We start from the raw sequence: 26443 nt of genomic DNA, 5'->3' as shown, positions 1-26443 counted from the left end.
GACACATGATCTGGACTCACAGTGAAGAACTCCAGAATTTCCTCTCCAACCTCAACTCCTTTGGTTCCATCAGATTCACCTGGTCCTACTCTAAATCCCATGCCACTTTCCTTGATGGTGACCTCCACCTGTCCAATGGCCAGCTTCACACGTCCGTCCACATCAGACCCACCAACAAGCAACAGTACCTCCATTATGACAGCTGCCACCCATTCCACATCAAACGGTCCCTTCCCTACAGCCAGGTCTTCGTGGCAAACGAATCTGCTCCAGTCCGGAATCCTTGAACCATTACACCAACAACCTGAAAACAGCTTTTGCATCCCGCAACTACCCTCCCGACCTGGTACAGAAGCAAATAACCAGAGCCACTTCCTCATCTCCTCAAACCCGGAACCTCCCACAGAAGAACCCCAAAAGTGCCCCACTTGTGACAGGATACTTTCCGGGACTGGATCAGACTCTGAATGTGGCTCTCCAGCAGGGATACGACTTCCTCAAATCCTGCCCTGAAATGAGATCCATCCTTCATGAAATCCTCCCCACTCCACCAAGAGTGTCTTTCCGCCGTCCACCTAACCTTCGTAACCTCTTAGTTCATCCCTATGAAATCCCCAAACCACCTTCCCTACCCTCTGGCTCCTACCCTTGTAACCGCCCCCGGTGTAAAACCTGTCCCATGCACCCTCCCACCACCACCTACTCCAGTCCTGTAACCCGGAAGGCATACACGATCAAAGGCAGAGCCACGTGTGAAAGCACCCACGTGATTTACCAACTGACCTGCCTACACTGTGAAGCCTTCTATGTGGAATGACCAGCAACAAACTGTCCATTCGCATGAATGGACACAGGCAGACAGTGTTTGTTGGTAATGAGGATCACCCTGTGGCTAAACATGCCTTGGTGCACGGCCACCACATCTTGGCACAGTGTTACACCGTCCGGGTTATCTGGATACTTCCCACTAACACCAACCTGTCAGAACTCCGGAGATGGGAACTTGCCCTTCAGCATATCGTCTCTTCTCGCTATCCGCCAGGCCTCAATCTCCGCTAATTTCTAATTTCAATCTGCCGCCACTCATACCTCACCTGTCTTTCAACAACATCTTTGCCTCTGTACTTCCGCCTCGACTGACATCTCTGCCCAAACTCTTTGCCTTTTCAAATGTCTGCTTGTGTCTGTGTATATGCGGATGGATATGTGTGTGTGTGCGAGTGTATACCTGTCCTTTTTTCCTCCTAAGGTAAGTCTTTCCGCTCCCGGGATTGGAATGACTCCTTACCCTCTCCCTTAAAACCCACATTCTTTTGTCTTTCCCTCTCCTTCCCTCTTTCCTGACAAAGCAACCGTTTGTTGCGAAAGCTTGAATTTTGTGTGTATGTTTGTGTTTGTTTGTGTGTCTATCGACCTGCCAGCGCTTTTGTTTGGTAAGTCTCATCATCTTTGTTTTTAGATATATTTTTCCCACGTGGAATGTTTCCCTCTATTATATTCATACAATTACATTCATTGTTAGACTCACACAACCCTGTGGCTGCATTGTAGGACTCACAATATATTTTCTATTGAGTTTCTTTGTGTATTCTGTAAATGGTTAGGGTGGTGTAATGTGTGTGAGTTGATGGGTCTGAATGCTGCAACAAATAAATAAAACCAACTCCTGACTTACATTTTTGTAATGAAACAATTCATTATATGCCTACAAATTGTGTAATCACAGCATAGTAAGAGCTAGTAAGTTATCAAGCTTCCAGTTTGAAATAATATTGTAAATTGTACAACATCTTGGTGCTCTGTATGAAAATTCACTTTCAATCTCATGGAATAATAATTGCCACTTTTTAACAAAGTTAAGGCTACTCTCTTCATATGTATGTGTGAGATTGTTGTAACTCTCTCATTGCCTTCCACATGTACCCTAAAACAATAACTGAAACAAAAAAGACACAGTTCTCTTTCTCATTCCAAAAACAAACAAAGCTACAGTCTTATTTCTTTATGAAACATAGTAATATTGGTAGTTAATTTTTGTGTTCTGCTACCTTCCTGTTCTCATTGTCAGTTTTTGCAGGTACTTCTGATAACACAAATACTGACACAAACATTCAGCTGTCACAGTGTCCTAACACTTCATTCTCATAAAACAAAACAGTGCATGAAACACAAAGTAAATTCTTATTTAGATTAAATTTCTTCCTGGATGATACAATGTTTTTCATGCTCACATCACAGAGGAAATGCACAACTTCAATTTGTGTTGCTAACTTTTGTTTTCAGTAGAATGGTACATTCATGGATGTGAAACCTTTTCGAGTCTTTATAATTTTTCAAGTTCAGATTTTTAATTGGATGTTTCATTCTGCTGGCATTCCTTCTATTAAAGTTTGGAATGTGTAGTGACTTTTTTCATTTTTGATGACAGGATGTGCAGAAGAAACTAGCAGAAGTTACTTATCTCCTTTGCTATGGGCCAGGCAGAGTTGTTGTCAAACAGGAAGGTCTTCCAACGGGCATTTATTTTATATTGTCGGGTAAAGCTGGTATAACACAATCAGCTATAGACCCGGTGTCAAATGAACCTGTCATCATTCCAGCGGGTGATTTGGAGCCAGGAGATGTATTTGGAGAAATTTCTTTAATACATGACATTCCTAGAACGGCTACTGTAACAACTTACAGTAAGTTCACATATTATTTAGTGCCTGAATAAGTGTCTGTGATAATACGGCACTAGAGCATTTATTGAAGAGTACTCAAAATTATTTTCTTTTGTACCTCTTTTCTTTACCTGTTGAAGGCTTCTTTTAGAGACTACTTAATAAGCAACAAATGGTTCAGTATTGAAACAATTTTTGTTTATTGTAATAAATTAATTATCCACTGTTTTGTGCTCAAGAAGTTGGAAGTAAGTACTATAGTGAAATTTAATGAAAAAATTTCAGCTAAAATGAAATGTTTGTCAAAATTAATAGATAATTCTCTAAAGTTGAGATGTTGGTAAATAAATAGTACATTTAGTTTCGTACTACACATGACGTGACCTCTGCCTCAACAGCAGTTTGTGAGGAAGAAGTTGAAGAAATAGTCCGTGTAGGTATGCAGAGATACACCATGTTGTCATAGTGTCACAACTGGACAAGTCATACATGTTGCTGAAAGCTCTGTCAAAATATTGTGGTACATCAAAACACTGGTAAGTCTGCCAATACTGGCACTTGTCTGAGATGTGCAATTGCCGCTTTCAAATTTCCACACATAGTACAAACAAAATGGTGTGTAGAAATCTTTGTGTATTTACACAAATCTGAAACTGTCACAAAGTATCCAGAATGAGATTTTTCACTCTGTAGTGGAGTGTGCACTGATATGAAAGTTCCTGGCAGATTAAAACTGTGTGCTGGACTGAGTCTTGGTCCAGCACACAGTTTTAATCTGCTAGGAAGTTTCATATCAGCACACACTCCACTGCAGAGTGAAAGTCTCATTCTGGAAACATCCCCCAGGCTGTGGCAAAGCCATGTCTCTGCAATATCCTTTCTTCCAGGAGTGCTAGTTGTGCAAGTTTTGCAGGAGAGCTTCTGTGAAGTTTGGAAGGTAGAAGACAAGGTACTGGCGGGAGTGAAGCTGTGAGGATGGATTGTGAGTCATGCTTGGGTAGCTCAGTTGGTAGAGCACTTGCCCGCGAGAGGCAAAGGTCCCTAGTTCGAGTCTCGGTCTGGCATACAATTTTAATCTGCCAGGAAGTTTCAGTCACAAAGTAATATGTAGGGTTTGTCATCTTTGCACCCATCATCATTCCATCCAGTGTGATGAAGTTGACTTACTATCTATATGCTGCTGTTTGAATATTTAATGCTATTATTTGTGCATGGCAGTGACAAAGTTGGGAACACTGTGAAGGTAGAGGAGCTGCATATTTTAGTAATCACGAACCAGCAATGAATCTGCACATGTTTGTTTAGGAACACCGGAACTACACTGCATGAAAAAAAAATGCTGCTGCACTCTGAAGGGTAGGAGGAAACAAAATTAAACTACACATGTTGAGAGGGTTTACGATGTTATTTCAGTGATTATAAAGTTGAGTCAGATTTATAAAGAACTTGTGCCATGTGTGGATGAGCACTGTCTTGTTGAAAAAAGGCACCATGACACTGCCACATGATTGGTAGCACATGAGGACAGGATACCCATGACAAGCCATTGTACCACCAAAGTTCCCTGAATTGTTACCAACTGTGGTCTGAACTTGTGCCTGATGACACCCCACACCATGACACCGACAGTAACACTGATGAGCCTCTCCAAAACATTAGAAAAATGAGACCTGTCCCCAGGTCACAGTCATACTCACCAATGATGGTTATTCGAGGTAGCACAGAACCATGATTCATTGCAACACCATTAATCAGTAGTCTGTGCTTCCTGGTCATGACATCACTACAAAAGTACCCATTTGTTTTGTGACATTAATGGCAGCCTATGCACAGGATGGTAATTCTTATTCCAGCTTCTGCCAGCCTCTGATCAGTAGTGTGGGATGACACAGGGGTCCATTATTTTTTCTTGAACAGATAGTCACAGATGTGAAGGAGTTACAAATTGCTTGGTACACAGTACAGTGATCCTCCATTGCGGTGGTCAGAAGTGGTCAACTGTAACGTTGAGGATGGTTATGCCTGCCTTCATGTTCCCTTATAGTTCAGCATGGGCCACTGTCATATCTGAATGGCCCACAAATTTGGATATTGCATGATTCAATCAGCTGGCATTCTGGCCCGAGATGCTGGAGTTGACGGTCATGGGTGCTTGAGGTGTGCTTCCTTGTGTATATAAATGGTGTGTTTCTCAGTGCTGATGAGGGCTGTGGCCGAAAGCTTTATGTAAATGTCTTTTAATTATTCCTGTTTCCAACTTAATGTGTCGTCTTTACAGTAAGTAGCAATCTGTCTTTTTCCTACATTGTTGATATATCTATCTGGAGTATCCATTGTATGATTTTGTTAAAGTTGTTTGCTATTTCTAGAGAATCTAGAACACTTTTGCCGTATTTGAGTCGACAGATGTCCTCTGTCCGTTTTATTAGTTTTCATCATTTATGAAAGACAATAGGTCTTTTGAGTGATTATGTCCTTTATCTTCAGCTATCTTAATGAATAATGCCTTTGTTTCTCTGTTGGTCAGCAGTACTCATTCTTTTTTGTTTTGAACACTCCACTCTGCTTGTCCGTACTAAGACTGTGTGCTTGTCCCGCCCATAATCACCAACTACACTTTGTAACCTCCCTGCCCGAAGACCTGTCAGAACTGAAAATCTATTTGTGTGCTGTACAGTAATAAATTTGGAAAACTACAATATAGCATTGAGAACAGTTTATAGTGCCCAAGAGGAAATATTTTAAACTTCGTTAAGTAATTTGAAAGGGTACTGATAAGACTAAGCAGAAATAACTAGAAATTGATTATATGTGAGATTTTCGGTATAGAGTATATTGTGTGGGCTACTGTGGCAATCAGCACTGTCACAACAAAGGAAGAAGAGAAGTTGTGATGTCCAGTAGCAGGAATCCAAAATAATCTGTACAAATCACATGAAGATTAAATTAACATTTTACTTCTAAAAAAAATAAATATAACTTAACTTCTCTTCATGAAGTGGCTGCCTGTGCCTCCTACTTGCAAGTACTCAAATAATCTATTACTACTGACAGAATGCAAGTTAAGTAACATCTTCCTATTAGTCTGTACTGATGCTCTTGAGGGCTGCGACTGAACTGGGGCTACCACCGATGGGCAGCTAGTTAAATTAATGTTGACACTGGCTGCTGAACTCTGTCTTCTTGTAGGTGTGGTTTTGCCCGTTCTTTCCATTGGCATATGGGTCAGCGTCTTCTTGATGCCATTTCGTGGCACTGCGCTGGTCAGTGTGCAGTCGATGCTTTAGGACTGCACAGATTTCATTTCAGATAATTTTGATCAAGGGATTGTAGAGCCACTGGTGTCCATTTTGATGGACTATTTTTTGTGTCTGTGTTTTCAGTTACTGTTACGATGAATTTATTAAATTTTAGTAGCTAGTGATTTAAATTTCATATCTTCTGTCTCACTGCCTTTGTCATCTGAGAATTCAATATCATTTGCCTTACTAAGTTTATTTGTTTCATACCTTAGTAATCCTTTTTTTTTTGAAATTTTATAATTTTTATTTATTTACATTTTTAAATTGCATTAATCATTTTGCATGGATGCCATGGCGAGTTGATTGTGGCTTGTGAAAAGAAGTCAGTGATGTATATGTAATTTAAGTGCAACACAGTGAAATGATATTAGATTGCTGGTTCTAATTATGAACTAACCAGAAACATTCAATTTAAGAGTATAAAAACACGCTTCAATGGAGCAGATGGTGTTTCTCAGCAGAAAGTTCTATAATTCAGTCTTAAACTCCACCATGTTATCTACGTTACATTTAAAGTGCTCCGGTTGGTTGTTGAATGCAACACCAACAATTCTGTACCAGTTCTGTACCCTTGGGAGTCTTTATAGAGGTTATTATTTTAGCCTGATGTTATGTTCATGGTTTTCACTCTTTTTTTTGAGAAAAGAGTAATATTGGTAATAACAGAGATAATTATGCATTTGTATGTTGTGAATTAGTTGTTAAAACACCTTGCTTTTTGAACAAGTCTTTACAGGATGCTCTAAAATTAACAACAGATACAATTATTAAAAACTTCTTATGTTTTCAGGAAACATAGTTCCTGTACATTGAGTTCCCCACAAAATGATTCCATTACTCAGTAGTAAGTGTAAATATGCAGAAGAAACTAGTTCCTTAGTTTTTAAATTGCCTGTATCAGTACTTATGTGTATTGCAAACACGGGTGAACTAAGACACACACACATAAAAAAAAGTTTTGCATCATCCCGGTTCTCAGAAATCCTGAAGATAGATGTTCACTTTGGATATTGTATCACAGACACAGTCAGTTTGACTGTTCAGAGATGTCACTAAACCCACCCAAAGATGTAAACAACCATGCATGAAGAGCACCTATTAGATGGAGGGTGTGTGACAGCCAATCAGCTCCAGTCATTCCACCAGGAAGGAGGTACACGGCTTGTTTTGTCTGTAGTTCAACCATGCCTAGATGGTCAATATCATGGTTCAATTGTGTCCGCATTTTTACTTTGTGCCAGGAAGGGCTCTCAACAAGGGAAGTGTCCAGGTGTCTCGGAGTGAACCAAAACGATGTTATTCAGACATGGAGGAGATACAGAGAGACAGGAACTCAAGGGCTATTACTGCAGTGGATGACCACTATCTACGGATTATGGCTCAGAGGAGCTCGGACAGCAATGCCACCATGTTGAATAATGCTTTTCGTGCAGCCACAGGACATCGTGTTACGACTCAAACCATGCGTAATTGGCCTAATGAAGCGCAACTTCACTCCTGACTTCCATGGCGAGATCCATCTTTGCAACCATGACACCATGCAGCACGGTTACAGATGTGCCCAACAACATGCCAAATGGACTGCTCAGGGTTGGCATCACATTCTCTTCACTGATGAGTGTTGCATATTCCTTCAACCAGACAATCATCGGAGAAGTGTTTGGAGGCAACCCGATCAGGCTGAATGCCTTAGACACACTGTCCAGCAAGTGCAACAAGGTGGAGGTTCCCTGATGCAGCGCGGTACAGATGTGCCCAACATGCTGAATGGACCGCTCAGGATTGGCATCACATTTTCTCCACGGATGAGTGTTGTATATTCCTTCAACCAGACAATCATCAGAGAAGTGTTTGGAGGCAACCCAATCAGGCTGAATGCCTTAGACACACTCTCCAGCAAGTGCAACAAGATGGAAGTTTCCTGATGTTTTTGGGTGGCATTATCTGGGGCCAACGTACACCGCAGTTGGTCATGGAAGGTGCTGTAGTGGGTGTTCGATGTGTGAATGCCATCCTCCGACCGATAGTGCAACCATAGTGGCAGCATATTGGCGAGGCATTCATCTTCATGGACGACAATTTGTGGCCCCATCATGCACATCTTGTGATTGACTTCCTTCAGGATAACGACATCACTCAACTAGAGAGGCCAGGATGTTCTCCAGACATGAACCCTATCAAACATATCTGGGATAGATTGAAAAGGACTGTTTATGAATGACATGACCTACCAAACACTCTGAGGGATCTACACTGAATCGCCATTGAGGAGTGGGACAGTCTGGACCAACAGTGCCTTGATGAACTTTTAGATAGTATGCCACGACGAATACAGATATGCATCAGTGCAAGAGGACCAGCTACTGGGTATTAAAGGTACTGGTATGAACAGCAACTGGACCATGACATCTGAAGGTCTCGCTGTATGGTGGCACAACATGCAATGTGTGGTTTTCATGAGCAATAAAAAGGGCAGAAATGATGTTTATGTTGATCTCTATTCCAATTTTCTGTACAGGTTCTGGAATTCTCAGAACCGAGCTGATGTAGAACTTTATTTCATGTGTGTGTATTTCATCAGCTACCTTTTCAGTAAGAGGCTGATACTATTTTTTATTTCTGTACTCATGTGTCCTGCAAAAAAGACAAAATTTGCATATTCTGAAGCAGCAAATGGAAGAATCATAAAACAGAGAGGGTCCAAGAATGAACTTTGTGGTAAACAAGGCATGATGCTCATGATGCTTCAAATTCTGAGTGCCTATTGTTAAGTAATGGACATATAACTACCTCAGATTAATTTCTGTCATTCAGATAAGATAAAAAATATGAACCTGCTGTGTCTTATTACTCCATAATATTGAAGAACGTAAAATCCAGGATGGAAAAGTGAGTCTGGTCTTGCGAGACAGAGCATGTGGTCATCTGTGTGTGTGTATGTGGGGGGTGGGCAGGGGGGGGGGGGGGGGAGGAAGCACTTGTGTTTGTGTGGGTGCGTGTGGTCTATCGGATGAAGGCCTTTCCAGCTGAAAACTTAACTTCTTGACTGTTTTTGTTCTACCTACCTGTGTCTCAACATCTCCACTATATGGTGAGTAGCAGTCTCCCATAATATTCTAAATTTTGCATTAGAATATCATGAGTCATGCAGATCAAAGCTTTAACCAAGTCACAAAATATTCCCAGTGGTAGTAATTTCTGGTTTATTGAATCTATTTTCTCATCTGTCAAGATAAATACAGCCTACTCAGTTGACAAACAATGGAAAATCCAGGATGGAATGTAACAATATTATGGAAGGAAAGTTGCTACTCACCATATAGCGGAGATGCTGAGTCACAGATCAAAAATAGACTACACACACACACACACACACACACACACACACACACACACACACATGACTGCAGTGTCTGGAAACTGAAGGCACATTGTGAGCTGCAGCACAAGTGTATGATGGGAGTGGCAACTTGGTGGGGTAAGGAGGAGGCTGGGGTGGGGAGGGGGAAGGATGTAGGTTAGGGGTGGAAGACAGTGAAGTGCTGCTGGGGAGCACACAGGGACGAGGTGGAGAGAGGGTAGGGCAGCCATGTGCAATTTGGAGGTTAGACAGAAGACAGGGAGTGGTGGTGGGTGGGGGAGGTGTAGCAGGAAAGGAGAGCAGTAAAAAGCCCAGGTGTGATGGTGGAATGAGGGCTGTGTAATGCTGGAATGGGAACAGGGAAGGGGCTGGATGGGTGAGGACAATGACTAACAAAGGTTGAGGCCAGAAGGCAGGAACATATGATGTATTGCAAGGAAAGTTCCCATCTGCACAGTTCAGAAAAGCTGGTGTTGGTGGGAAGGATCCATATGACACAGGCTGTGAAGCAGTCATTGAAGTTAAGGATAGCGTGTTGGACAGCATGCTTTTCAACAGGGTGGTCCATTTGTTTCTAGGCCACAGTTTGTCGGTGGCCACTCATGTGGACAGTCAGCTTGTTGGTCATCATGCCCACATAGAATGCAGCACAGTGGTTGCTGCTTAGCTTGTAGATCACATGACTGGTTTCACATGTGGCCCTGCCTTTGATGGGATAATTGATGTTTGTGATCAGACTAGAGTAAGTGGTGGTGAGAGGATGTATGGACAGGTCTTCCATCTAGGTCCATTACAGGGGTATGAGCCATGAGGTGAGGGATTGGGAGCAGTGGTTGTGTAGGGATGGCCGAGTGTATTGTTTAGGTTTGTGGATGGCGGAATACCACTGTGGGTGGGGTGGGAAGGATAGTGGGCAGGACATTCTCATTTCAGGGCATGATGAAAGAGGTAGTCAAAACCCTGGCAGAGAATGTAATTCAGTTACTCCAGTCCTGAGTTACGAGGGGAATGCTCCTCTGTGGCTGGACAGTGAGACTTTGGGAGGTGGTGGGAGACTGGAAAGATACAGCATGGGAGATTTGTTTTTGTACATGTTTGGAGGATAATTATGGTCTGTTAAGGCTTTAGTGAAATCCTCGATATATTTCGAGAGGGACCACTTGTCACTGCAGATGCGAAGACCACAGGTGGCTAGGCTGTATGGCAGGGACTTCTTGGTATGGAACGTTGGCAGCTGTCAACGTGGAGGTATTGCTGGTGGTTAGTTGGTTTGATATGGACAGAGGTACTGATGTAGCCATCTTTGAGGTGAAGGTCAACATCTAGGAAGATGGCTTATTAGGTTGAGTTGGACCAGGTGATGCAAATGGGGGAGAAGTTGTTGATGTTCTGGAGGAATGTGGATAGGGTGCCCTCACACACTATCCAGATCGTAAAAATGTCATCAGTAAATCTGATCCAGGTGAGGAGTTTAGGATTCTGGGTGCGTGGGAAGGATTACTCCAAATGGCCCATGAATAGGTTGGCATAGGATGGCACCATGTGGGTGCTGATAGCCATACCTTGAATTGTAGGTAATGCATTCGAAGGAGAAGTATTGTGGGTGTGGATTTAGTCACCCAATAGAACAGTATAGGCCTGCTTTACAGGCAGACTACACATCAGAGACAAGGTAAGACATTTCAGCCCCTGCCATATAGGCTGCTCCACATGATAGGCATGTTTTGTGGGGATATAATGGGCCTATCTTACTGACCTGCGTTTTAGGGCAGCATATACTTCAGAGTCAAGGAAAGGTTTTCCAGTCCATGATATCCTTCCATACCATGTGTGTTGTGTTTAAGTAGTTTTGGCTTGTTTTATCGACCTGATTTGCATGTCAGCATATTAGTCAGTGGCAGAAAATTGATTTCTACTCCCTGACATGGGAGTGGTATTGCTCTGCTTCACCAGCAGGTTGTGCAGGGGCTATACCTGCAGAACGTCATGGCTGAGGGGAGGATGAGATGGATGGTGGAGGGAATGGACAGAGATAGGGGGTCAGGACAAGATGGATAGGGTAGAGGGGGCAGAAGAAAATGGACAGAGAGAGGGTTGCATCAGGGGATGGACAGAGAGAGGAGGAGGAATATGGATAGATTGGGGAGGAAGAGAAGAGTTGCAAGAGGATGCAGAAACAGATGGATAGGGAGAGGAGGGCTGGAGAGGTGATGAACAGAGAGATTGGGGCACGAGGAGGAGTGAGGATGTGGTGGACAAATAGAGGGGGAGGATGAGATGGATAATGAGGGATGGTTCAGGTGGAGTAGATGGACAGAGAAGGGAGGGAAGAGGAGGTGGACAGAGAGGATCGGGGAAGAGAAGATGTTCAGAGAGGGAAGGGAAGAGGAGATGAACAGACAGAGAGGGACAGGAGGAGATGAACAGAGTGAAAGTGCAGGAGGGATAGGCACAGAGGGTGACAGGAGGAGATGGGCAGAGTTGTAAGAAGCAAATGGACAGAGAGATGGGGGATGGATGAGATGGTCATAGGCTGAGGAAGGAAGAGATGAATCTAGAGATGTGGGGAGTAGGAGATGCGTGTCACAATGTTTCAAACATGTGCATGGGCAAAGCTTCTGGAAAATGACTAGTGCATATATAGAGCACTCTTGTCAGTAAGTTATATACTAGTACTACACACTAATATCACATAGCAATGCTTAAAATCAAACACAGTTCACAAAGTACTACACATCTCCAAAAAATTACTGTAAAAATAGGAAGTACTGTCACAAATATGAAGTTTTGACTGTTTTTTGAATTTTTCCAGATCCCTAATGACTGATTTGATGTGACTTGGAAGTTTGTTATATACTTTTATGCTTTAATAATGTACTCCTTTCTGTATCATGCTGAGATATTTTTTGTCTTTGTGAAGATGATGTTAGTTCGTGTATCATGATCATGACAGCCACTGTTTATTTTGTAAAATGTACAGTTGTTATTGGCAAAGGACATAATCGACAAAATATTCAGGCATGGCATGGTGAGGATTCCCACTGTTTGAATAAATGTCCGCAAGGGCATCTGGGGTGAACTCTGCTCATAATTCTGACGAACCAATTCTGTCCAATAAAGATTTTATTTACAGGTGACTGATTTTCACAGAATATGGTCCCATGTGTCATAAATAAATGGAAATGTCTAAGCTATGGAACTTTGATTGTTTCCAAGTCACAAAGAGATGCAATCAAGCGAATGGCAAATGCTGCCAAATTTAGGAGGTCAGAGGTGTAAAGTAGGGGAATTAGGTTGTTATTAGTATGTAATCCCAGGAATTTGGAAGACTCGATTCTCACTACATCTCTGTCACCATATTTTATTTCAACATCATCTTGTTTTTTTGTGTGGTGTGTGAAACTGAATGAACTGAGCTTGTCAACACTGAGAGACAGGCAATTTGAAGTGAATGAATCTAGAGCTTCTTTGAATGCAGTGAATGCAGTGTTCTCTAGATTCCAATTGGCTATTTTGCCAGTCATAATGGTTCTCTCATCTGCAGACAGAGTGAAGTGTACTTTTTGGCTCATACACCATGGGAGGTCGTTTGATAAAGATCAAGAACAGTAAGGGGCTAAGTGTTAAGACTGCGATATATACATTTCTTTGTGCCACAGACAGAGCAGGCTGGTGCCATTGCAGAATTGTTCGACACTATGTTCTGCTTTCTGTCATCTAGATAAGACTCAGTGCACATCCCTATGTTAGCATTTAAGAATGGCACTCAGTCTTCCCAAGCGGAAGTTTTTTATGAACACTCTCAAATGCTTAGGCAAATCACAAAAGATTCCAACTGGTGACATTTTATTGTTCATGTATTTGAGAAGTTGGTTGGCTAGTGAGAAAAAGGACTGTTCAGTTGAAATACCCCTTTGGAATCACAGCTGATTGTTATCAAGAATACTGTGTTTATTAAGATGGCTGATTGTTATCAAGAATACTGTGTTTATTAAGATGATTGGAAATCATCTTGTGAACAAGCTTCTCTAGGATTTTAGGAAGACATCTTAGCAGTGAATTTGAGGAGGAAGCTCGGGTTGGTTACACCAAACAACACTCCCATTCTACAGTAGTTCATTTATTCACCTAAACACATCAAAGGCTTACAAAGAAATGACATGGTGGAACTGCACAAAGATAATCTTAGCTTAGTTCAAAGACAATACTCAGATCAATGCTGGTATCGACTTCATCGGCGCCACATAGCACATAGTGCCCCCCCCCCCCCTCCCCCGCAGTACAGAGTACTCTTGAGAGGCTGGGGGGGGGGGATGACTATGGCGTTGCGGGAGCTGGACCACCATCAGCTCAACAGTGTCGTTGGGGAGCTGTGTGGGTAGATGTCATGAAGGAAGGTTCGGCCACTGAACCTGGAAGTCGTTGAACTGAGCCGGGCATCGTACTGGGCGTGCGGCGACAGGTAGGCCGGGTGGAACGGAGCGACAACGCCGATGTCTCTGATGGGTGTGGCGAACACACGAACCATGTCCAGGTCGACTTCGGACGAGAGGGGAACACATTTCACCAGGTGGCAGGGAATGGCAGAGGTTGTGTCATGGGTGAAGGGAAACACATGACGAACAGTGTATCTTCACGTAGTATTATTGAGATGTCGTGGATTATCTCTGGGGGTACAGGCAAAAACACCTCAAGCGAGGGCACGTTCAAGATGGGGGGGGGGGGGGGGGTGAGAAACCTCGACAGGGTGAGGCAGGCGATGGTGGGGAGGTCAAACAGAATGGCAAAGGGCCCAGCGGTGAGGGCATGATTGTAGGTAAGCTCGACGTGGGGAGCATGTGGTCACTCAAAGGAGTGCGTGAGACCGGAGTAGGGAGCGAGGTCGGAGGAGAGCTCGACGATTGGAGCTGGAAGTCACTCGATTGAGTGTGTAAGTCTGATGTGGAGGGAGTGGTTGGAGCGTTGTGAGCCACGACAATGAGTGGTGTGGTCATGGCCTGAAGGGGGGTAGAAGAAGGCTCGACATGAGCAGGCTTAAGTCTGTTGAGAGAGACTGTGACAGCTGAATCTTTCATCTGGATGTCATAGGTGTTGCCTGAGCGCCGGAGAACTCGGTACGGGTCAGTATGTGGAGGTTGGTGGGGAGCACAGACAATGTCATCTCGGAGCATGATGTACTCACAATTGTCCAGAGATTTCGGGATGTGAACCTTAGGGCGGGAATGGCTGGCGGGCGGAGGGATGTGGAGGTTGATGAAGTGGTGTCTGATGCGGTCCACGAAGGAAGGTAAGTCAGACTGAGGGAGAGAAGCAGAAGGGCTCACGAGTTCGCCAGGGAGCACAATGTTCTGGCCGTATACGAACTCGGCTATTGTGCCTTTGAGGTCTTCCCTATAGATCACACGTATGCCGAGTAGCACAAGGGGAAGGGCCTCTGTCCATAGAGAGTCATGGCATCGAAGAGATGGGGTGGGCTAAATTATGCAATGCGTTGAAGACAGCTCAACGGAGCATGGTTGGGATGAGGGGGCGTAACGTGCCTGCACTGTCATCGCACCAGATCTCACCAGAAATGCCAGGGAAGGTGATGCGGATAAAGTGTAGTGAAGAGGTAGAGTCTGAAATCAGGTTTTCTGTCTCCTCGTCGGCAGGTTGGAGGTTAGCCAGTTCAGAGAGGTCTAACAGCGAATGGACGGCGTCGACCAGTGAAAGGAAATCAGCAACTATATTGTTAGCACCCTTTATGTGTCTGACATTGGTGGTGAACTGAGATATGAAGTCCATGTATCTGAAGTGGTGAGGAGGCGGTCAGCTGGCGGGTTTGTAATGGACACAGCCAGGGGTTTGTGGCCCATTAAAAGATAGAAACGGTGTCCCTCAATGTCAGTCTTGCTTCGTAGACCGCGAGCAACTCCCTGTCAAACGCGGAATATTTCCGTTGTGCATTGGTGAGCTTGCGTGAGAAGAACTCCAGAGGCTAAGTTTGGCAGTTGATTGTCTGGCTAAGGACAGCGCCGATGGCTGTATCGCTCGTGTCTGTGGTGATGAAAAGCTGCGTATTGGGATGAGGATGCACGATGGTGCAGGCCTCGGCAAGAACATTTTTGAGGGCAGTGAAGGAGTCAGTCATAGCAGGGGTCCATGGAACGGGCTGAGATCCAGAAGTGTTGGTGCCTGCCAAGGCGTCCGTCAGTAGAGCCTGAATCTCCGCAGCCCAAGGTAGATGTCGGCGATAATAATTAACTGTCCGCAGAACGCACCAGAGCTCTTTGAATGACGAAGGTCCGGGTAGGTTTAGTATTGTTTGTACTTTCTCAGGGGGCGGTGAAATGCCGTTGGCAGAGGCCCGAAAACCAAGAAAAGTGACAGCGGGTTGATGTAGCTGCAATTTGTCCTGGTTGGGCTTGATGCCTGCTGCCACGAGAGGGTTCATAACAGTTTGCACATGTTGAATGTTGTCCTCGACGGACAAGCTGAACACAGGAATGTCATCAAGATATGCAAAGCAGAATTTTAGGTCGAATAGCACTTCGTTGATGAAGCGTTGCCAGGTCTGGATTGCGTTTTTCAGACCGAAGGGCATGAATCGAAACTGAAATAGCCCGATTGGGGTGGTGATTGCTGTCTTCTCGATGTCTTCAGGTGCCATGGGGATCTGGTGATAGGCCCGTTTGCAATCCCTGACAGAGAACGTGGTCGCAACTGCGAGAGAACTGGTAAAGTCGGCAGTGTTGGGTATAGGGTAGGTGTCCATAATTGTTCGTGGGTTTAGTTGACGGTAGTCTCCGCGCTTGCGCCACGACCCGTCTTTCTTGGGTGTCATATCTATGGGCATAGACCAGCTACTGGCAGAGGGTTCAATGGCGCCGGATCTTAGTAGTTCCGAAATCTGCTTTTTTAAGGTCGGAGAGGTGCTCGGGACAAAATCGACGTGGTTTACTGGAGATCGGGGGACCTGGCGTCAGGTGAAGCTTGTGAACCGTGCTGTAGGTGACAACGGAAATGTTGCCGGTGGCACGGGAGGCGGTTTGTTTACAATGTGTGGCGGGCGGGCAGGCGAGGTGTGGTCGTGGTGTTTGGAGCCACTTGGCGGATCCGACGGGAGCCGAGGCAGCGTAGTGTCCCAGGAGTCAACGCAACAAGATGGCCACCGGCCCGAAGCAGTGGCACCATGGTCGCGTGAGCTCGGTAGAGCTCAGGAGCCGTTAGTGATTCCATTGTCCAAGGGTGCGGCCTGTGGCAGCACGGTCGCGGGTGAGTCGCTTGGCACGAGTGCACTGTTCGTGTTGTCAGTGGCGGTCGCACGGCGGCGCACAGGAGCCGAAGTTGCGTAGTTTGAGGTGCTGTCCGCGAGGGCGGGGTAGGATCCATCAGTTTGGAAACACTTGACGCTTGTCGCGCATGTGCACTTGTGTCCAGCCAAGTGTCAAGGCAGGGTGTGGCCCTGTGGAGCTGTCTAGTAAGCTATCTAGAGTAATTGATTTATTAAGACAACTCAGAAATTGTGTACATGAAACATACATCAGATCATTTTATTTTGCATTTTTCCAAAGTATAATATCCTATGGCATTATCTTGTGGGGTAACTGTAGTCATATACATGTTGTTGTTGTTGTGGTCTTCAGTCCTGAGACTGGTTTGATGCAGCTCTCCATGCTACTCTATCCTGTGCAAGCTTCTTCATCTCCCAGTATCTACTGCAACCTACATCCTTCTGAATCTGCTTAGTGTATTCATCTCTTGGTCTCCCTCTACGATTTTTACCCTCCACACTGCCCTCCAATGCTAAATTTGTGATCCCTTGATGCCTCAAAACATGTCCTTCCAACCGATCCCTTCTTCTAGTCAAGTTGTGCCACAAACTTCTCTTCTCCCCAATCCTATTCAATACCTCCTCATTAGTTACGTGATCTACCCACCTTATCTTCAGCATTCTTCTGTAGCACCACATTTCGAAAGCTTCTATTCTCTTCTTGTCCAAACTAGTTATCATCCATGTTTCACTTCCATACATGGCTACACTCCATACAAATACTTTCAGAAATGACTTCCTGACACTTAAATCTATACTGGATGTTAACAAATTCCTCTTCTTGAGAAATGCTTTCCTTGCCATTGCCAGTCTACATTTTATATCCTCTCTACTTCGACCATCATCGGTTATTTTACTCCCTAAATAGCAAAACTCCTTTACTACTTTAAGTGTCTCATTCCCTAATCTAATTCCCTCAGCATCACCCGACTTAATTTGACTACATTCCATTATCCTCGTTTTGCTTTTGTTGATGTTCATCTTATATCCTCCTTTCAAGACACTGTCCATTCCATTCAACTGCTCTTCCAAGTCCTTTGCTGTCTCTGACAGAATTACAATGTCATCGGTGAACCTCAAAGTTTTTATTTCTTCTCCATGAATTTTAATACCTACTCCGAATTTTTCTTTTGTTTCCTTTACTGCTTGCTCAATATACAGATTGAATAACATCGGTGAGAGGCTACAACCCTGTCTTACTCCTTTCCCAACCACTGCTTCCCTTTTATGCCCCTCGACTCTTATAACTGCCATCTGGTTTCTGTACAAACTGTAAATAGCCTTTCGCTCCCTGTATTTTACCCCTGCCACCTTCAGAATTTGAAAGAGAGTATTCCAGTTAACATTGTCAAAAGCTTTCTCTAAGTCTACAAATGCTAGAAATGTAGGTTTGCCTTTTCTTAACATATACATGACATCCTATTATTGCAGAAGAAAGCCTTTAGGATAATTACAAATTCTTCACATAAGGCTCACTGCAAACCCATATTTACCAAAACAATTATGGCAGTAATAAACCTCTATATATACAATGTCTTAATCTTTACAAAGAAGAACCTATAAGATGTGAAACGTAGAGAAAATGTACATTGTTACAACACAAGAAGCATCAAACACATATACACGTCTTACCACAGATTATCAAAATCAATAAGTAGCTATGTAGTCACGGGCACAAACTACTTAATAAGCTGCCACTTGCTATACAGTATCTACCTGAGCATACATTCAAAGAAAGACTGCATGAATGGTTTATTGCCCACCCGTTCTATGATATCAAAGAATTCTTCAACTGTAAAATGCAGTAATCCAACAGATGACCCACTGTACATTTATTGTAATATAAGCTAAAATATTTCAGTAGTCAATACCTTATCACACTGTATTATAAATTGTATCTTCATTTGACATTGTCAATTGCTGTAATGGCCTAAAGACAATAAAATCTTTATTATTATTATTATTATTATTATTATAGTGCATGTTATAGCACAGTTGCGAGGGGTAGTGGGAGGTAAACACATGGAGGCTTGATTGCTGGGATTGCAAGCAGATTCAGCACACTTACTGACCTTGCTTTGTGCGTGCTGTAGTGTCTATAATTACTTTGCTGTATTGGAGGGCTGGAGCTGTGTTTCGTGGAGTCGGAGGGAGAGCTCGAAGTTTTCCTTGTGTAGGCGAGCGATGTGTTTAAGCTCGACAAGGGGCGTGTGCGTGGTTTCTTGTAATGTCGTCAACAGAGACAAGCATGTATGGATGAGATGAGCCTGGACCGATGTGTCATGGGGGTGGGGGGGGGGGGGGAGGGAGGGGGAGGTTTAGGTCTGGTGCAAGTTTGTGGTGTCGCAAGAAGTCAATGCCTAGTATAGGTTCGTCAATTTCGCACACTAAAAAAGTCTACTTGAGTTTGCAGTTTGCGGAGAGTGAGACGATGTGTGAAGTTGAACACGAGCATTGTAGTTTAGTTGAATTCATGGCTTGCAGTGAAGTATGATGAGGGCAGATGTTCGACGACGCTAAGGACGTGGGCAGCAGTGAAACATCGGCACCTGTGTCCTCTAGGAAAAGGTATCCCGACGAAATGTCTTTAATTGTCAAGTCGTCCACAATTATCCAGTCATTCCCGGACAGAATGGAGCACTGTGGGTTGCCTGTCATGTTGTGCTCAGGAGGCGGCACCCGAACCTACCTGCAATTGGCGTTTGGGAAGTAGCAGAGTGGTCTGCAGTTCTGTGCCACCTCACCAAACTGTGTGTGGAAGTAACAGTACAGGTAGTGCAGTTGCATTTCCTGCAGAAAGTTCGTTTCCAGTGGCGGTGACCGAGGTTTGGTGGCCGCAGCAGGTTCGGTTGAAGAGGGGGCGTGACTGCAGGAAGAGCCGGTGACGTCCCAGTTGCTTATTTACTGCTTCCCGGAGTGAGCAGAACGGTCGGCACAGTACAGCTCCGGCTGCAGGGCGATGAGCCTGAACCTGAGATTTGTGAGGTAGGCAGGGGCTGGCGAAGTGGAGCAGTGATGCATCGTGTAGCTTGTCAGCAATCGTCGTTCTTTGCTTGACAGGTTCAGGAGGCCTTTGAGCCAGAGCAAAGCGGATGCGAGGAGATAGTTTATCTGACCAGATGGTAAGGAGAGCTGTGTCAGAGAATAGATCTGCGCTGACCAGAGCACTTAGCCGTCTACAGAGCTCGGAAGGTTTGTCATTGCCTAGTTGCTCGACGTGGAGCACTTGCCATATTGCTGCCTCAGTTGAGCATGCAAGCCGATGTAGAACTGTCTCTTTGGCTAGAGTGTACCGGGTAGATGAGTCCGGGGCATCGACCAGGTCAGCCATCAAGTCCTCCTGGTCGTGCAGGTTGGTGATGAGGCACAGAAACCTGGTTGACTCATCGAGTTTGTAATGGTTGAACACTTCGTCCGCAATTTTGAACCAGGTTGTAGCTCTGTCGGGATTAAATAGCAGCAGTGTCGGTAAGTTTTGTAGAATGTTCGGAAGAACAGGTTGAATTCAGTTGTCGGCGCACTGCCTGAAATGAGCTGTTGTTGCTGTAGTATTTGAGGAGAGTGTGCCTCCAGGGCATGTACCAACGACAGCTTTTCGGGAGGCAGAATGAAAGTGACACGTTGTGATTGAGTGCGATCCATCGCGACGCGTAAGGCCGACGAGGGGGAGACACCATAATGTGTCGATTGCGGTTGCAGAAGCTCAACACGTTGTGGGTGTATTCTGATTGACGCGTCACGGAAGACTGACGCGGATGAGGCACCGAGATGTGCCGAGAACGGTAGCGGAAGCTCGACTGGAGCCGGTGCGTGGGCGACAGGTGAGAAAAAGTTCAAAGTTTGAGAACGCGTGTTAGTCCACGGAAAGCTCGACATATGATCAGAGCCAGGGCCACCTGTGTTGCAGAAAGGCTGTGGAGATATGGACTGTCCAGAAGCACATTGTGGGAAATGATGTCGAACGTGGGTCGGAATGTGTGAAAGTTCACTGTACATATAGTCACTCCACTCAAAACGGTGTGCGGATAAGGTGAATGTCGTGGCACAAAACACTGAGGCGTAGCAATGGGACAGAGGTGGAGGTCAGGCACAGATAACAAGTTGTTGTTCCTGTTGCAGGCCGAGGTATTAAAGTAGGAAGGCAAGTGCTGATGCTGAACCAAGGCAGGTGTGAGCGTGGTCGGATGCTGAGTAGGTTGACCTGTGAACGAAGCAGTTCCGGCCGCGTGGCAGGTATCCGCGTGGTACTGCACGGATTGCGGCATGGCAAATCTTTGTCCTGGCAGTGGTACGTTGTCCAATGAAGCATTTTCAGAAATCAGCATTGGTCCCGCACTGCACGGAGATCCATAAGAGGTAACTGCACAGTCGATGAGGGAGGGCACATGTGGTGGGAAGAAAGGCGTTTGATAGTCGGAGTCATGCACACTCCTAACCTTACAGGCTGAAAAATGTCCTGCGAAATTGGCGTAATCGTTGAGTGAGAGGCATCATGTTGCAGTCCTGGCGGGTGTACATCACCCGCAACATGATGCATGTCGATCACAAAATCCGGCGCTAGGCGTTGGTGCTGAAGTCATTGTTCGAATGCTGTGTCGATGTAATACACGTGAAAATAACCGCTGCGGAGGTCGCAGCCACAGTAAAATGGTGAAAACGGAAGACACAACTCAGGGTCACCAGTGAGGAGGAAGTTTGGGTCGATTACATCAAACAACACTCCCATTTTGCAGTAGTTCATATATTCACCTAAACACATTAAAGGCTTACAAAGAACTGACATGGCGGAACTGCACAAAGATAATCTTAGCTTAGTTCAAAGATGATACTCAGATTGATGCTGGTGTCGACCTCATCGGCGCCACAAATTGATTGGTACTTGGAAATGTCAGTTTTATCACCCTTTTTGAATAGTGGTTTGACAATTGTATACTTGAGTATGTTAGGGACAGTATCTTGACTTAGAGACTTACTGAATATGTGATAGAGTTCTTTAAGAATAAATTTACAGCAGTGCTTCAGTACTTTGATATATTCTCCACATCAATGGCATTTTTGTTTTTTGTTTGGCTTTTCACGTTCTTAGTCCCATCAGTTGTGATATAGCTAACATACGTCTGGCTGATTTAGTTCCGCACTGATCTATTTATCAGGTTCATGACTTCAGCCATGGACCTTTTTAGAACCAATTTGATTGACTACTGTCAAAAAATGGTTGTTGGAGTTGTTGGCAATTATTTCACCTTCATCTACCATGGTGCCATTATGACACAATTCAGTATTGTCTGTTCCTCTGCCTCTTTTTTACCAACTTCCAAATTGTCTTTACTTTGTTACTTGAACTGTCCATTTAAGATTTAACAAACATACTCTAGGATTTTTTTAATCATATTCTTTAGGATGCTACAGTATTTTGTATTGATCATGAGGTTTATTAGAATTGCTGAGTGAAGTATAAAGTTTGTTTCACAGAATTTTTTGATGCCATTAGTGAGTCACTGTTAGCCTCGTCACTCAGGTTGGCACATTTTAAATACAGCTTGAATCAGGATACTTTAGCATTCAAGAATAGTTTAAATTTGTCATTGACATTTTTGTCTGATATGCTGTGTATTCCATTTGTGATGTAATCAGAGATAAGACCTATTCTGTATACTTTGATACTGCTAGGAAGTGGTAATATCATTTTATAAATCAAAATATTCATATAATGGTATGAATATAATAGAGGGAAACATTCCACGTGGGAGAAATATACCTAAAAACAAAGATGATGTGACTTACCGAACGAAAGTGCTGGCAGGTCGATAGACACACAAACAAACACAAACATACACACAATTCAAGCTTTCACAACCAACGGTTGTGTCTGTGTAGGTGCGGATGGATATGTGTGTGTGTGCGTGAGTGATACCTGTCCTTTTTTCCCCTTAAGGTAAGTCTTTCTGCTCCCGGGATTGGAATGACTCCTTACCCTCTCCCTTAAAACCCACATCCTTTCGTTTTCCCCTCTCCTTCCCTCTTTCCTGACGAAGCAACCATTGGTTGCGAAAGCTTGAATTTTGTGTGTATGTTTGTGTTTGTTTGTGTGTCTATCAACCTTTTGTTCGGTAAGTCACATCATCTTTGTTTTTAAAAATATTCATATAATATTATACTTCCTGAAGATCGTTATTTCACACACAACCATTTATATTTGATATGTCAAAATAAATTATGAGCTTTAAAATAAAAGATCTATCAATTAAAATCTACCAAGTTTTGTTAATGTCTTCGACTATGATGTAAACCTCTTTGCTTTAAAGAGTATCTTTTTTCATCTTGGTTGTGAGGATTTGCAGGATGCAGCAGAGCTATGGTGACATGTTGGGTTTGGGATTTGGCAGGAAGCGGATAGTGTGATTGAAATTCCTTACTCATGGAAGCAAATAATTCTTACATTTTGTGGTTCCAATATTTGAAGAGTTCAACTACAGATGTTCAAAGTGCAGATAGTTTTTATTTAATAGTTACTGCATAACCAGACTGCTTAACCAGGCCGTCAGAATCCTAGTATTAGTGCTTTTTCTTTGTACATAGCACACCTATGACATTATCATACCTCTTTATGAGTACAACAAATCCAACTTAAAGAGAATCAGCTAAGCAAAAACTATATTTTAGCAAACTGAATATTCCTTTCGATGCAACACCATCCAAAATAATGACAAACACCCATTTCCAGGAAAAGTTATTGTATATCAAGAAATGAAGAGATATGTTATACTTTGCTGCAAATGCCTGCTGAAGGTTTGTAGATCTTCATTGTTGATCAATGTAAAGGATCAGTTGATAAAATTAACCTTGTTAGCAGAGCTTACATCCACCATTTTCAACAGCTTATTATCACTATTAGTTACTGTAATGACATCATCTTTCCTCATTACCAAACATTTGCTCTTAACTTTCCTGTCAATTTCTTCAGGTTTGTTCTCCTGCCTTGTATAACTTCTTGCAAATGGTTGATATCATGCTTAATTTGTTGATTGCCTTCCTCCCTCTGTGTTGCTGTTTCATCCCTCAAATTCATAGCTAGTTCAGTTTCCTGAAGTTTTATTTTTGTCAGGGGTCTGCCCATCTCTTCTTCATTTTCTTCAATTGGCTTCTCTTTACCTGTATCTGTGGACAAAAATTTATCTTGTTCCAGATCCTGCATTTCCTTCATAACATTGTTCTCTGCTCTTCTGTTACCTTGACCCTCATATCATACATATTGTCTCCAAGTTTACCTCAATTTTCATGCAGTCTGACATGTCTTTCTTCGCAGTCTTTGTTCCTTCCTTCTTCCTCCCAGTGTTCATTATTTTCTTATATATTTTCTGTATTTTCTCTTTATTCTCTTGGGACAACTTTTGCAAGCATTTGCTGAATTCTTTATTTTCTTTAGCTAATTTTGAGTAGTGGTGTTTGAGCATAAAGTTTTAAATTATGGGAGGAAAGTTTGAAACTGTGTCTGTGACAAGCACTGTAATTGTGGTTGAAATGAAAATTGTCAAGTGAATTTTGATTTTTATAGATGAAAATCAAAATTTCGTAGGGGTACAGAGAAAGAATGGTTAGTATTTTTAATTTTTTAAATAATGGGTGACATGATGTTCTTTTTTGGACTAAACACATGTTTCTTATCATTCTCTTTTGAAGTGTAAGTAATCTTGAGCTGTTTGCAGAGTTTCCCCAGAAAATTATTCTGTATCGAATTATAGTCTCAAAGTAGCTGTGGTAGACTGTCTTTCTGGTGTCCATAATGGTGGAGCCAGGTAAGACATTCATTGCATAAGCTAGGCTGTTTAGTTTGCTTGCTAAGAAGTCTACATGTGTCTTCCAATTTAAATTTTTGTCGAGATTTAGACCTAGAAATTTTACATAACTTGTTTCAGTCATTTCCTGATCGCCATGCACTATTTTTGTGGGAAATGCTGATGATGTTTTAGCACTAACTGCACTATTTGTGTTTTTGTGACATTCAGTTTTAATCCATTTTGCTGAAACCATAATTCTAGGTTTCCCATTATATTTTCCACAGTATCATGAACAGAAGAATGCTGAAGATAAGATGGGTAGATCATATAACTAATGAGGAGGTATTGAATAGGATTGGGGAGAAGAGAAGGTTGTGGCACAACTTGACTAGAAGAAGGGATTGGTTGGTAGGACATGTTCTGAGGCATCAAGGGATCACCAATTTAGCATTGGAGGGCAGCGTGGAGGGTAAAAATCGTAGAGGGAGACCAAGAGATGAATACACTAAACAGATACAGAAGGATGTAGGGTGTATGGAAGCGAAACATGGACAATAGATAGTTTGGACAAGAAGAGAATAGAAGCTTTCGAAATGTGGTGCTACAGAAGAATGCTGAAGATTAGATGGGTAGATCACATAACTAATGAGGAGGTATTGAATAGAATTGGGGAGAAGAGGAGTTTGTGGCACAACTTGACAAGAAGAAGGGACCGGTTGGTAGGACATGTTCTGAGGCATCAAGGGATCACAAATTTAGCATTGGAGGGCAGCGTGGAGGGTAAAAATCGTAGAGGGAGACCAAGAGATGAATACACTAAGCAGATTCAGAAGGATGTAGGTTGCAGTAAGTACTGGGAGATGAAGAAGCTTGCACAGGATAGAGTAGCATGGAGAGCTGCATCAAACCAGTCTCACGACTGACAACAACAACTACAACAACAACACCAAGTTTATCACACTGGTAGCTAATATCATTGTTTATTTTGTCTACGTAAGAGTCACTCACCGATCTCTTGTGGAAAATACCACTTATTACCTGTCTTGATTTACTATACAAAGATTTAGCAGTACAAATCAAGTTTCGAGATTCACTAATAATTTCGGCCTCACTGCTGTGTCGAACAGAGTTTTTCCCAACATGCATGAATATGCCCTTGAAATTTGATTTCACTTTGACACCATTTTGGATAGTAGCAATGTTTTAAATGGTTGTTTAGTTGATCCAGCCTAATGCCTGGATGCAAGTCAATTTCTGAATTTGGCACAACAATATTTTTAAGTAAGAATCTCCTATGAAGAGAAATTCTTCTTTCCCATTTACAGTAACCTTACTTTGAGGCTTAATTTTCTTTTTCTTGTAAGTAACACTGCACGACTGGTATTTATTTTCCGAGTTTGTGCTGTTTAACTGCAGGCCTGCATCATTACAAACTGATTTAGTCCCATTTGTGGACTCTTGTTAAATGTTACTAAGTTTGCCAAAATTTCTGTTTTCACTTTGGACTTGCTCTAAAGCCACTATAGATGCATTTTTTACTTCATCTCTTTGTGAACTGGACTGATTTGGCTTGTTTATAGACCTATCACTACACGTGGTCTTGAGGTTATGTTTTCCACTTTCATGATTCACACAGCTGCATATTTTGAGATTCATCAGTATTTTCTTTCTTGAGTAATAATAGTTCTGATTTTAGAGTGTTAATTTTGTTTTGCAGTCCTTTGATGATGAAATCTTTTGTTTGCACTTCCGAAGCTAGCGATGGTATTTTCGTCATGTAAACAATCCAGACATGACCATTGAACATTGTCATCGATGAATTTTAATGATATTTTTGCGCACTTTTTGTGCAACAAAAATTTGCATTTCAAGCACAGAATACCTTTTACCTCACATTTTAAACTTTTTTACACAACGAGCTGCTAATCTTGGCTTTTTTCACAAGACTTGTAACACTGCTTTGCTCTAAGGCGCCATATTTCCAATCAAAAATTGTGTACTACTGCATGATGCAACACTTAAATCAA

At 43.0% G+C, this 26443-nt stretch overlaps 1 protein-coding gene across 1 annotated transcript in view; it reads left to right on the top strand.

Moving 5' to 3' along the window:
• Nucleotides 1-26443, top strand: part of LOC126095671 (uncharacterized) — a 220540-nt gene that overhangs the window by 70862 nt on the left and 123235 nt on the right. The window contains exon 4 of the mRNA XM_049910427.1: nt 2429-2684. Within this exon, the coding sequence (XP_049766384.1) occupies nt 2429-2684 (256 nt within the window). The remainder of the gene's footprint in view (nt 1-2428; nt 2685-26443) is intronic.

Source organism: Schistocerca cancellata, chromosome 8 (genome assembly GCF_023864275.1).
Source record: "Schistocerca cancellata isolate TAMUIC-IGC-003103 chromosome 8, iqSchCanc2.1, whole genome shotgun sequence".
NCBI lineage: Eukaryota > Metazoa > Arthropoda > Insecta > Orthoptera > Acrididae > Schistocerca > Schistocerca cancellata.
The sequence above is the reverse complement of the archived record's forward strand: the minus strand, read 5'-3'. Positions and strand labels throughout refer to the sequence as shown.